At 48.5% G+C, this 14489-nt stretch overlaps 1 protein-coding gene across 1 annotated transcript in view; it reads left to right on the top strand.

The window, feature by feature from the left end:
• Positions 1 to 14489, top strand: part of LOC133359101 (uncharacterized) — a 600431-nt gene that overhangs the window by 103406 nt on the left and 482536 nt on the right. Inside the window, exons 7-8 of the mRNA XM_061577486.1 lie at positions 5225 to 5435; positions 12318 to 12457. Of these exons, the coding sequence (XP_061433470.1) occupies positions 5225 to 5435; positions 12318 to 12457 (351 nt within the window). The remainder of the gene's footprint in view (positions 1 to 5224; positions 5436 to 12317; positions 12458 to 14489) is intronic.

The raw sequence follows: 14489 nt of genomic DNA, 5'->3' as shown, positions 1-14489 counted from the left end.
TTTGACGATACATGGCCCCGTCCATCGTCCCTTTGATGCGGTGAAGTTGTCCTGTCCCCTTAGCAGAAAAACACCCCCAAAGCATAATGTTTCCACCTCCATGTTTGACGGTGGGAATGGTGTTCTTGGGATCATAGGCAGCATTCCTCCTCCTCTAAACACGGCGAGTTGAGTTGATGCCAAAGAGCTCCATTTTGGTCTCATCTGACCACAGCAATTTCACCCAGTTGTCCTCTGAATCATTCAGATGTTCATTGGCAAACTTCAGACGGGCATGTATATGTGCTTTCTTGAGCAGGGGGACCTTGCGGGCGCTGCAGGATTTCAGTCCTTCACGGCTTAGTGTGTTACCAACTGATTTCTTGGTGACTATGGTCCCAGCTGCCTTGAGATCGTTGACAAGATCCTCCCGTGTAGTTTTGGGCTGATTCCTCACCGTTCTTATGATCATTGTAACTCCACGAGGTGAGATCTTGCATGAAGCCCCAGGCCGAGGGAAATTGATAGTTCTTTTGTGTTTCTTCCATTTGCGAATAATCGCACCAACTGTTGTCACCTTCTCACCAATCTGCTAGGCGATGGTCTTGTAGCCCATTCCAGCCTTGTGTAGGTCTACAATCTTGTCCCTGACATCCCTGGAGAGCTCTTTGGTCTTGGCCATGGTGGAGAGTTTGGAATCTGATTGATTGATTGCTTCTGTGAACAGGTGTCTTTTATACAGGTGTAGAGGTGTAATTGTGTATGGGCGCGGATGGCTAACAAACACAAGGGGCGTGGTTAGGGCCGTACACAGAGGAGGTGCTCACACCGACGTCCGCACCTGCATCCCCCACGGGCCCCTCCCGGGGGCCGAGTACTATAAAAGGTGGTGAGCCGGAGGGCTCGAGGTCGAGTATTAGCTTAAACCAGCGAAGACTGAAGACCAGCTAGAATAGGCCCCGGAGCTCCCCTGGCTCGCTGTCCTTGTCAGGGCCGACCAGGGCAAGCCGGTGGCGTGGCCCCGAGAGCCCAGACTGACGTTCTTATAAGAGCCGGTCTGGAGACTCAGGGTGCCGGGATCCCAGCTTGACCAGGGCTGGGATAGGTAGCCTCTCCTAGCTCCGTAGTGGAGGACTCGGGCGTAGGTTAGCGGGGTTAGATGTTGTGTCTCCCTGTTAGACGAGTGAAGGGGACGATACCCCTTTAAGCACTGTGTGTACCCGTTACTGTGCACGAGTTGGTGTTAATAAATAAGTGTGCCTCCGACCCCGTCGTCCAAGCCTCCTAAATACTTACTACACAGGTAACAAGCTGAGATTAGGAGCACTCCCTTTAAGAGTGTGCTCCTAATCTCAACTCGTTAACTGTATAAAAGACACCTGGGAGCCAGAAATCTTTCTGATTGAGAGGGGGTCAAATACTTATTTCCCTCATTAAAATACAAATCAATTTATAACTTTTTTGACATAAGTTTTTCTGGATTTTGTTGTTGTTATTCTGTCTCTCACTGTTCAAATAAACCTACCATTAAAATTATAGACTGATCATTTCTTTGTCAGTGGGCAAACGTACAAAATCAGCAAGGGATCAAATACTTTTTTCCCTCACTATATTTGTAAGGTTTTTAAGAGAAGTTTTGGAGAAAAAAAATCTCCCGGGCAACGCCGGGTTCTTCCTGCTAGTCTGTATATACGGTGTGCAGTATAGTTGTGAAATAAACCACTGCGACGACGTTCTGGACTTGTGTCTTTGTCTTTATTATTTCTTCCACAGCTGGACAGCGCCGCTTCCTCTCTCTCTCTCTTTCGCACGGCTGCACTCCGTTCCATACGGCTGGTGGTTACTCGCCCTTCTCTCTCAACTGCTCCCGCGCACCGCTGACAGGCGGTGCGCTGGGAGGAAGCCTCCGGCCCGCCACGTGGCCGCTGGCGTCCCGGAGGCGAGCGACGTGGTCCTGCTCTCTGACTCCACACACTGCTCTCGAGCTCTCTTCCGCTTCCCCTTATATCCCCTGGCCCACATCACCAGTCCCCGCCTACAGCCACGCCCCCTCACGAACCTTCGAGATGGTTACTTCCCCTGAGCCTTTTGAGCTCTGCCCCTAACCTCGGCCCATCCCTCTAATTGGGTGATGGCCCAAGCGGCGGAGCCTATCCACTGATCGGCGCTCATCGATGAACTCTCGTATTACATCACCCCCCCCCCCCCCCCCCCCCCCGGTGTAACAGGACTAGCCGGCCTGGCTAATACAAGCAACAACAATAAGCCATAGAGCATGACGACAATGCAACGACAAGAACAATAAAAAGGTGCCCCACAATTGCACAAGGCAAGGGCAGTAAGAACACAAGTAATTCACAACAGTATCGATAAGATGCATATGAACACATAATGCAAGAGGGTATAACAGTTATTAACGAAAGGGAACAGATTTCTAGTGTGTACGCGACGCAGGGCCATCCCTCGCCGCAGAGCGATGCGCCGCTGGTCCCGATGTCGCAGAAGATGGGAGAATGGGGTATGGAGCGTCCGACTTGGCGGAAGAAGATTCCGCCGGAGCTGGATCATCCGCAGCATCCGGGGCGTTCAGTGTCTGTGGGTCTGTGGAAGGCAAACCAGACCCCTTCTGGGGATGAACTGGCAACCCAGGCGGCCCATCGGGCGCATCAGACCCCGGCAGGGTAGTTAATGGGGATGAGGGATCGATGCGCGGTGCTAAGAAAGGTTTCAACCGTGAAGTGTGGACGTACCAGCGGCGCGAACCCAACTGAATACATACACATTGAGGGCTCCGTACCTCGATCAACTCAACAGGCCCCTGCCATGGCCTATGTAATTTGGGAGAGGTACCCACCGTTACCTGGGGACAGTGGATCCAGGCCCGGTCGCCCACGACCCATGGCATATCACGTCGAGATCGACGAGCGCACCGCTCGTTACGGGCCTGGGTCCTCGCCATAGCAAGTCTCGCCGCCTCCCGCGCTTCCATGACCCGGCGAAATGAATCGCGGACATGTTCTGGCAAGCTTAGCGCAGGTTCCTTAGCGGGCGTCCCGAGTTGCACATCAATTGGCGGTACGTTTTCCCAACCGTACATGAGGAAGAACGGTGAGTAACCTGTGGAGGCGTGTGGGGTCATACGATAGGCGGACAGTACGCTAGGAACGTGAAGGTCCCAATCGGCCTGTTTTTCGTGCACCGTGTGACAAAGCATGGCAGACAAGGTACGGTTGAACCGTTCCACCATTCCGTCCGTTTGCGGATGGTAGGGTGACAGGCGTATCTTCTTAGTGCCCAAGGCGTCATACACGTCACGCAACAATTTTGATGAGAAATTTCGGCCTTGGTCAGTGAGTAGCCGTTCCGGAGCCCCCTTGTCCATCACATAACCGTTCACGAACGCATCCGCAATGGACGCCGCCGACTGATCGGGCAAGGCCCAAGCCATCGGCCAACGCAAAAAATGCTCCACCCCAACCAACAGAAATTTGTTGCCCCTGGCAGAAGGAGGAAACGGCCCGAGGATATTAAGAGCTACTAGCTCATTAATTCGAGTAACCTTTATTGATTGCAAGGGTGGAATATATTTCGAGCGTGGGGGTTTTCTCCGAGCACATTCAGGACACGTCTGGATGGCCCTGGCGACATCAGCCGTCATGCCAGGCCAAAAGTAATCCCTGTTGGCGGCGGAGTAAGACGGGGACAGCAAAATTCCGGCCGACGCGTCCACATCCTCCAAGGGTTTCCGGTAACACAAGGGTATGAGCATTTGCGCGCCAGGTGGAACCTCCACCGTGACGTCCGTCATAGCCTGCACGGCAAGGCACGGCAATGGCCGACCCAGCGGCGACGGCAAAAAAAATTTCTGGCCCTCCGGCAGTTCCAAACAGCCCTGATCCACAAAGATCTTAACGGGCATTCTATGAAGGAAGTCGGTGCCCAACAAGCAGGGTACCGCCAACGAACGCGAAATCAAGACCATTCCCGACGCGGCCACATTACCAACAGCAATGTGAACATCCACTTGTCCGATAATGCCCATACTCCCCACCTTAGCGGCAATACACGCTTCACAAGCCGGTCGCACCCGTGAAGCCGGAATAGGCAGGAGGTGGAAAATGACGTCAGAAATGATAGTCGCCGATGCCCCGGTGTCGATTAAAATCCGAACGTCCACCCCCTGTATAGTACCCGGTATGGTGGAGGACATCGACGAGGCCATGACAACACGGCGCGCCAATTTCCGCCATTGCATAATCGATGAACTCTCGTATTACATTCTAGATTTGAAGCTTTCGTGACTGCAGGGATTCATACTCTTAAACTCAGCCAAAAACCCCCGTAAACTCAGCCAAAACCCCCTAAACTCAGCGAAAAAAACCCCTAAACTCAGCCAAAAACCCCCCTAAACTCAGCCAAACCCCCCCCCCTAAACTCAGCCAAAACCTCCCTATACTCAGCTAAAACCCCCCCTAAACTCAGCCAAAAAACTCCCCTAAACTCATCCAAAAGCCCCCTAAACTCAGCCAAAAGCCCCCTTCATATCCGCATCTCCAGTTTCTTCCTCCTCCCACTCCCAGCCCCGCCCACTTCCCCCCCCCCCACCCTCCTCTATCTCTCCTCCCTGGCTCCTCCCCTGTCTCTTACCTATATAGCCCCCTTGTTACAGCAGCTCTTTTGCCCACTTCAGCATTTGTTTCTTGCTGTGGTTGTCCCACCTGATGACGGACGCTTGTGTTGCGCCCGAACCGTCGTGATTTATTATTTTATTTCTATTATTATTTCTCATATTACAGTTGCAAGGATCAGCAACCTGTGTCTCCGGCTCTTTAAGGACTGCTTTGCAACGTTATTTATTAAGGTCCACCGTCTCGTATTCACCACGTGCATTGCGGCTCTTTAAATATTGAGCTTTTTACCAATTGACAAACTAATGGCTCTTTTTGTTATTTTCTTTGTTGACCCCTGGTATAGTGTTCTTAGTTAAATGTGCACAGTAAATCCTTCAGTGTTATGAACATTATTGCAGAGGACTTGTAATAATCTGCAGTCGTTATTAATCCACTGCTATATGAAAACCTACCCCTGCCATAATTTGAGATTGTTTGACCATACCTTACCATGCTGGTTGGTGAAGGGGATGGGAGGGCACCAGAAGTTTGTTGTTTGATCCAAATTCCATGGAGATATTTTTCTATGTCACTGATGGCGTCTATTGCTGCTGTTTTGCTCTCTCCTTTATCAGGAATACAAAAACACGCTGAGGTTTGCCACTGCAACGCTTGAAAACCTGAGCATGGAGCCGGAGCTGAAGTCGTGCTTCCATCAGGAGCTGGCGGCGGATGTACCGGCCTGCTACCTGGACGTGCCCGATGCACCCTGCAAGCTCTCAGCTCTGGACACCCTGGCCAGGGTCTCCAATGAGCAGGACCTGGACATCATCTGTAACGCACAGGGTGAGGAAGAGCATATGCTTAGAGCATTTAACATGATGTGGTTTACACTGTTTGTCATCATGTTTGAGAAATGGATCTGGGAAAGCCGCTTTGTTTAAATGTGAGGTGTGATGTAATGGTAGGAGAACAATGAGGCCGCAAGTGCTCGTCAGAGATATGAATTAGGAGCATTCTTCAACCGAGCAGTTACTGAAGTTGATGTTGCTCAATATGTGCGCTTGCAATCAGTGGTCGTTTCCAATAATTTATTAAATGTGTAAATTCAGTCACTGTGGTTGCACGCTTGAGATGCAAATGACCTTTAAGTCTGTGCACGTGATTACTTGGGCCTTTTAAATGCAGAAGCCTGGGTAGGGGTGCATTGGTTGAACAAGATACTGGCGTCAATATGATGGGGAAACGCTCTGCCTTTTACACATAAACTTTGGATACTATTTTTTGTTGTGGGATATAACACTGAATTAACATAATTGTTTTTTTTACCCTTCTATCTGGCAACAAAACCCATGTGAGACTAGGCTCTAAGGAAAGCTGTCTCGGGTGTGGACCAATCAACTTCAAGGACAGTGCATATATTATCAGAGTTATGTTTTTTGTTTGCATTATTGCTGCAGGTATTGTGGTCTATGCAAACATGACTCCTTGTAAAAAAAGGTGTAAGTTTTGTTGCCAGATAGAAGGGTAAAAAAACCAATTATCATATTTTTTACTGGCAAATGAGGTTTCCAATGGTGTAAATGCTTACCCCGAGCTCCCATACTCTGATGGTGCATTGTCTTTGAGTTGTGCGCCTTTTGGTGTCATCTGGTCCAACCCATGTGAGACTAGGCTCTAAGGAAAGCTGTCTCGGGTGTGGACCAATCAACTTCAAGGACAGTGCATATATTATCAGAGTTATGTTTTTTGTTTGCATTATGGCTGCAGGTATTGTGGTCTATGCAAACATGACTCCTTGTAAAAAAAAAGTGTCCGTTTTGTTGCCAGATAGAAGGGTAAAAAAAAACAATTATCATATTTTTACTGGCAAATGAGGTTCCAATGGTGTAAATGCTTACCCCGAGCTCTCATATTCTGATGGTGCATTGTCTTTTAGTTGTGCGCCTTTTGGCGTCATCTGGTCCAACCCATGTGAGACTAGGCTCTAATGAAAGCTGTCTCGGGTGTGTGCCAATCAACTTCAAGGACAGTGCACATATTATCAGAGTTATGTTTTTTGTTTGCATTATGGTTGCAGGTATTGTGGTCTATGCAAACATGACTCCTTGGCAAAAATGGTGTCAGTTTTGTTGCCAGATGGAAGGGTAAAAAAAACAATTATCATATTTTTTACTAGCAAATGAGGTTCCAATGGACTGAATTAACAGTTACTTAAACTGATACACCACTTCCAGATATTAATTAACTGGAATGTCTGCAATGACACGAACACGAGGCAGGTGGCAGAGCCCCTCCCCCACTATGGCAGTGCCAGGCGACGCCCGAGACTGCGAACCACGCGCTGCATGGGCTGGGGGGCGCTCGGCCCGTCCACTGTACGTGACGGCCGGTGCGTGCGACGTTTTGATTCCACCGCTGTTATGGATGCGTTTCGCAAACGGTGCCGTGATGCCGATGACTGTTTTTGGCTGCGCTGGAGATGCTGGCCCTGGCTCCACTTGGCGCGAACGCATAGGGAAGGATGGAGACTACAGTAGAGCTTTCTTACGTTGCCAATACCTTGACGCCTGTTATCCCTGTGGCCCTGGTCCATGAACGCTTCTGTTGTTCACGGGTCGATTCCTCATGTTCTGCACGTTTATCTACATAAAAGAGGAGTTACCTGGCAGTGGTCATGGATAAGTGGAGCCACACAGAATATTCCCCATTAGAGGGCAAAAGGCACATGCAGAAATGTGCCTTAATAACTCTCTTTATAGCAATGATATGGTTATCATGATCATCACTTTATCATCATTGGTTCAGATGACGGATGAATAATGGTGGTGCGGATGATGGTGAGGATTGATACTGATGACGATGCCGATGTTCATCATGTTGATGATGATGGCCATGCGACTGCTACTGTGCGGCTTTCCGTCACACGTGATGCAGACGACCACCGTGAAGCTCGTGTGCAGGAGTGGGATCGGTTGTTAGTCGCAGAACTCTTAGGGATAGTGAGGTGTAGGGAGGTCTTCATCCAGAAGTGGATAGACAATGGATTTTGCTGATGTGTGACTATGATGGTGATGATGGTAATGGTTTAAGTGCTGCCATTGTATTTCGTCACTGCAGGCACAAGGTACAGAACTCACACTGCACCGCTTCCGCATCCCTCTATCCATTCATGTTTGGGTTCGAGGAGTTGTGCAACAAATTACCAAGTGGCCTAGAAGCGGTCCTCATAAGCGCTGCTTTCCAACTATTATCACCCGGCATCTCACACATAAGTGGCAGAATATCCCGCTTTTTGTTTTTATCAGCAGTGATGACACGTGAAAGCGTAGTCATTTTTATGGATCAATGGGAACAGTTCCTTACCGATATCAACATTAGAGGCCGACAGAAACTGAATTTCTGGTTTCGGCCGAAAACGAAATCAGACCAAAAGTAAAAAAATCACTTTCGGCCAAAATCGAAAGTAAACCGAAAGTTAAAAATTTACTTTCAGCCGAAACCGAAAGTTAACCGAAAGTTAAAAATTGACTTTCGGCCGAAACTGAAAGTTAACCGAAAGTTAACTTTTTGGCTTCGAACGAAACAAAAACAATGCCAAAAGAGGCCATTTGCCAACTTTCGGCGCCAAAACCGAAACCGAAACCAAATTTCGGTCGGCTTCTAATTGTCAGACTTCGAATCTTGATATCAACAGGCGTGTAGACTGAAGCGAATGCAACACATAAGCCAAGGCGGGCAGGCGGCTGGGAACAGACAACAGAGGCACTTTGTTGTCGTCCCGCCAAAGAGACTCCACCCACGCATGGAGATACATTAGCAGACCATGGTTGCGGCTGTAACCTCGCTCCCAAGCTGCTGCTGCTGACGTGTGTGTGTGTGTTTGCAGCCTATCGCATAGGATTGCCTTGCGCCGACTGACCGGCCGATAGGCAGAGTGATAGATGTAGCACTAACGTTATAGTCTAAAAATAGATCTTCGGTTGAAGAATAACGACCAGTCTCCAGACCTTAATCCCATAGAAAATCTGTGGAGGGAGCTGAAGGGTCGAGTTGCCACACGTCAGCCTCGAAACCTTAATGACTTGGAGAAGATCTGCAAAGAGGAGTGGGACAAAATCCCTCCTGAGATGTGTTGCAAACCTGGTGGCCAACTACAAGAAACGTCTGACCTCTGTGATTGCCAACAAAGGTTTTTCCCCCAAGTACTAAGTCATGTTTTTCAGAGGGGTCAAATACTTATTTCCCTCATTAAAATGCAAATCAATTTATAACATTTTTGACATGCGTTTTTCTGGATTTGTTTGTTGTTATTCTGTCTCTCACTGTTCAGATAAACCTACCATTAAAATTATAGACTGATCATTTCTTTGTCAGTGAGCAAACGTACAAAATCAGCAGGGGATCAAATACTTTTTCTCTCTGTATTTTAATGTGAGGGATTAGCATGATGTTAATGTGATAAATTAGAGGGCACGGAAGTGGCTATGTTGTTAACATTGACATAATGCTAAGCTTTTAACATTAACATCATGCTAATCTCTCACATTAAAATAGCCACTTCATGCCCTCTAATTTCTCACATTAACATCATGCTAATCCGTCACATTAACATAGCCGCTTCCATTCCCTTGTCTAGGAGGCCGCTCTCCTCGCTTACTTTTACATGATAATTTCTCACATTAACATTATGCTAATCCCTCACATTAATATAGCCACTTCCGTTCCCTCGTCGAGGAGGCTGCTCTTCTAACTTACAGTTACATGCTAATTTCTCACATTAACATCACTAGCCCCGGCCACTTCTTTATAACCCTTGAGCTACACCTATTTAAAACCTTTTAAAACAGTCTTCCTCAGCAGCAGACCATGCTTTCCTACCTGATGATGGACGCTTGTGTTGCGCCCGAAACGTCGTTATTTATTTTATTTTATACCTATGTGACTTTACCAAAGGAACCAAAGAGTATGGATTCCTGCAGTCACGAAAGTTTCAAATCAATGTCTCTTCTCCACTTAAAAAACAATTCTTACAAAATATATTATTTTATTCCTTATATTTCCCACTGATGTCATTTATTATGTTCGTTATATTTTATATCATTTCGTGTCAAACTGGGACCCCATTTCGTAAAGGGAGGTCCTTTCCTGCAAGATCAGCAGTTTACCAGCATCGCTTCAAGCAAGCCTGTTTGCTGATGAGACGCTGCATGTTGAAACAAGTCCAGAGTTTGCCGTCTTGAAATTATGTACTCCCAGAAGGCCGTGCAGCTGATGGGTTGTGCAAGAAATACATAGAATGTGTATGTGGAGAGAAAGATCTGTGAAGGAGACAGTGTCTGCTTATTTATTTTCCCGAAAGCCAGATGGTGGAATACTTAAACAGAGGGGCTTGTATGTCAGGTGTTGAATTTTCTAGGAAGCAAGCGGTAGTGAGGTGTGTCAGCAGCATTGGCTATAGCGACCTCTTTACCTGACCAGCTTTAGTAAGTGATCCTATGCAGTTAAGGGTTGGCTGAAATTATTGAAAATCCATGCTAAAAATAATCCAGACACTGTAACCATGAGTGGGGAAAGGGTTCTCCCCTATGTGGGACTCAATGGATGGAATTCACTTTTACTCAGTACAAGAGGACCAATCCCAGGGCAGGGTTGGTGCAGGGATGTGGTATTGCAGCATATTTGTTATAAACTATCACGTCGACCTAGTTCTTGTCGTGAGTGCAGCAATCATAGGGCTCGTTGTCAGGCATGGCCATCCTTGTTGCTGTGTTCTTCACAGTATCTCAAGATGCATTTGTAGTGATTTTAAATGGATCACTACGGCGCATAGTACTAAGTGCTGTAAGATAAGGGAATATTGGCACAGAGGCTAGCACACCATGCAGTACCATACAGTGGGTCACTGGGGGCATGGTGCTGGTTGCTGTAGGGAGGAGGCGGGCGAGCCCAGCCAACAGGGTAAGGAATAGCGGGCCTCTGCCAGCGCTGCAAGTAATTGCACGGGGGAACAGGGTGAGGTTGCTTACAGAGGAGGGGGGCATGTGAGGACAAGTCACCCCAGCATTGGGTGAAGCAGGTGATGGGCCGGGGTGAGGAGCGGGGGGGAGAGGAGTCACCGAGGGGACATGGAAGGGTAGCCGAGAACCTTCTGGAGAGTTTCTGAAGGGGGCGTGTGTAAGGGCGGAGCCGGGCAGGTGTCTCGTGCAAGGTGGTCTGGATCCTTCGGGAATATTCCAGTAGGGGGCACGGCCGATGGTGGAACCAGGCCGCGCCGAGAGGGATAAAAGGAGTCTGCAGGTGAAAGGGAATCCAGGTGCTACGTCTCCGACTCCGACGTTGTGGGTCAGACAGCCCGTTGGCTGTTCTGACCCGATTATTGTTATCCCGTGTGGCAAGAGATAGGTGTCTTATAGCCTCGTGTATAATGGTGTTACGTGTAATAGAATGAACGTTGTTGCCTTCTGAATAGTGGTCTCGAAATGACTCACTAGACATTTACAGATGCATACACTTACTCCTATTCGAGAGTAACATGGTAACCAATGTTCATTGCCATTGATGTCATTGATGGTTTGTCAGTTTTCTTTGTTTCCGTGTTCTTTGTTTCCCTCAATTGTTTTCTAATTGTGCAATGGGCTTCATGTCATGAGACAAAGAATCCATATGGAACTCTCACAGAGCAGTCCAACACTCTGTGTTAGACATTGACCCACGGAAGCAGATATCACAGAGTTGCACTGGAAATAACTTCAGTTGATCTTATCCACACACTAGCGGGTAGAACTTCCCACCGTACCCTCTCATGAGAGACACGTGTGTGTTGCATGACAGTTAATCTGTCACGCAACACACACGTATTGCTTGGAATTTGAACCACATTAAGTGAAACTTGTTTTTTCCGATGCCCAAGTATGTTTTACTATGTTGATAGAAACATATATTGCATGACATGTTTTATCTACTTAAATCAATGCAAACAGCTCAATAAACCTGACTGGCTGTAACTGCAGTTTGCAGGCCCATGCAAGTTGCGAGTAGAGATGTGTGCTGCTACATGAACTGTCTGTACTGCACGTGCTACGTGTGTGCTGTGTGTGTGCTGTGCGTGCTGCCACATACTGTCTATACTGCATGTGCTACGTGTGTGCAGCATATGCTGCTACATGTGTAGTGACTAACTCAGAGACGATAAGACTTGGAGGCACTTCTTTTATTTAACGAGCACCATCGGTATAACACATATCCTACGTGAGTACACACTATTACTGTTGCTAGCATATACATAACACTAACCGTCTAACACTGACGGCGCTGAACCGAGACAACCAACAACTATCTAACAGCGCAATATCGAGTGAAGACAACAGCGACGATGGCGACGAGATGACAGCGACAATGGCGATAATCTTGAACAGCACGACGGGGATCCCACTCCAACAACAGCCCCGAGGTCCCCTACAGGGGCCCCTCTTATACTGTAAGCGTGGCCTTGCTCCGCCCCGGCCACGCCCCCTTTCTGGAACCTACTAGCGGGTTCCTGGTGGGCCCCTTCTGTTACCTTTCCCCTAGATCCCCCTCTCGTGTATGTCCTGGCCTGCTGACGTCAGGACTGCCGTACACCGCAGATTCTCCTTTTTTGCCAGCAGCCAGTACTATGCCACGACACATGTACTGTCTGTGCTGTATGTGCCGTGTGTGCTGCATGTGCTGTGTGTGCTGCTGCAGGAGCCATCTCCCTGCTGACGGACATGGTTAACCGGCCCTCATACAAGGACTACACGGCGCTGGAGAACATCCTGTACTCATCCACGGGGCTGGTGGAGACTCTCACCATGATCTCCATTACAGCCGGCATCCGCAGGAAGGTGAGGGTGGTTCGCACATTTTTTTACTTCTGCCTCATTATGTTATGCCAGATGAGAGGCTCTTAAGACTGCATGGCTCCTACACAAGACATACTTATTAGAACATGAAAATACAAGTTGTTTATAAAAAATATTAGCGGGAAGTACCCGGCGTTGCCCGGGCGAAATATATATTTCAAAACTTCTCTTAAAAACATAACATATACATATGTAATACGAGAGTTCACCGGCGGTCGCCGATTGGTGGGATAGGCTCCGCCGGTTCAGCCATCAGCCAATCGGATGGATGCGCCAAGTTCAAGGGCGGAGCTCAGGGGTTCTTGTGGGTAAACATCTAGAAGGTTCGTGAGGGGGCGTGGCTAGAGGCGGGGCTTGGTGACGTGGGTGAAGGGTTATAAGGGGAAGCAGGAAGCAGCAGGGTCAGTGTGTGGAGTCTAGAGGCGAGACCACGTCTCGCGCCTCCGGCGCGCCAGCGGCCACGTGGCCATCTCCTTGCGCGCCGTCAACACCCCCCCCCCAAAAAAAATTGTTTTACCCCTGTGTAGGCATATATACCTACACACCTTACATACAATAGATTGAGTAGTATCTAGTGACTCTACAGTAGTATCTGAATCTACAATAGTATCTGGCTCTACAGTCATATCTACTGACTCTATAGTAGTATCTATTGACTATATAGTAGTATATACTGACCGTAGTGGTATCTACTGACTGTTGTAGTATCTAATGACTCTATAGTATCTGCTGACTTTATAGTAGTATCTGCAGACTCTATAGCAGTATCTACTGACTCTATAGTCGTTGTTACTGACTGCAGCAGTATATACTGACTAGTGGAATCTACTGACTGTAGTATTATCTACTGACTCTATAGTAGTATCTACCGACTCTATAGTAGTATCTACTGACTCTATCATAGTAACTACTGACTTTGCAGTAGTATCTAATTAATATAGTAGTACCTACTGCATCTATATTAGTGTATATTGATAGTTATATCTCCTGAATATAGTAGTAACTACTAACTCCATAGTAGTATCTGCCGACTCTATAGTAATATCAACCAACTCTATAGTAGTAAAAAATGACTCTACAGTAGTATCTAATGGCTATAGTAGTGTAATATGAGGATGCACCTGTGGGTAATTGGGTGATGGTGATAGGCTCTGCCGGCCTCAGCCCGCAGCCAATGGGACGTCGAGCCAAGGGCATAGCCCTGGGGCTGTATAGCAACATCGAGAAGGTTCCATGGGAGAGGCTTATGATTGGCTGCGTGGCATCACGTGAGCCAGGTGATATAAGGGGTGGAGAGAGACATTTCGGGGTCAGTGTGAAGAGCTTGAAGGAGAGACTACGTCTTGTGCCTCCGGCATACCAGCGGCCACGTGGCAGGCTGGACACTGTCTACCGAACGCCGTTAGCCAGCGGTGTGAGGGGGCGAGGGAAGCGAGCGAACGCCACGCTCGGAAGGGAATAACGAGAGTAACAGGAAAAGGATCCCAGTGTGAGAGAGAGCTGTGAACGGGGAAAAGAAACGAATAAAGACAAGACAAGAGAATACGATATCGTCCGGAGTGGGTTTATTACAGTAGTATATACTAAATCTATAGTCGTATCTATTTGTAATGCGAGCAAGGACAGGGTCACGTGAGTGTGGGCGGAGTCAGGGTCACGTGAGGAGGAGGAGGAGTCAGGGTCACGTGAGGGGGAGGATATAGGGAGAGAACCGGAAGGGGATCGGGAGGGGAGACAGAGGAGAGGCCACGCGGAGTGCTGGCAAGGAGTGGCGCGATTGCCACGGGGTGGGAGTCACGGCGCCGTCGGCCAGTGGTGTTCGTGGGGCAGCTGGGTGTCTGCAGAGTGTGCGGGAGCACACGGAGCAGTAGCGTGGCTGCTGAGTGTGCGGAGTCACACGGAGCAGCAGGGTGGCTGCGGAGTGTGCGGAGCACACGGGCAGCGGTGTGGCTGCAGAGAGGGAGAGAGCAGAGGACTCAGACGACGTGCGGAGGCACGAGGCGGAGAAGGTGCG

Source organism: Lethenteron reissneri, chromosome 64 (genome assembly GCF_015708825.2).
Source record: "Lethenteron reissneri isolate LAM-NWPU_2019-01 chromosome 64, ASM1570882v1, whole genome shotgun sequence".
Lineage (NCBI taxonomy): Eukaryota > Metazoa > Chordata > Hyperoartia > Petromyzontiformes > Petromyzontidae > Lethenteron > Lethenteron reissneri.
This window is presented reverse-complemented; position numbering and strand designations above follow the sequence as displayed.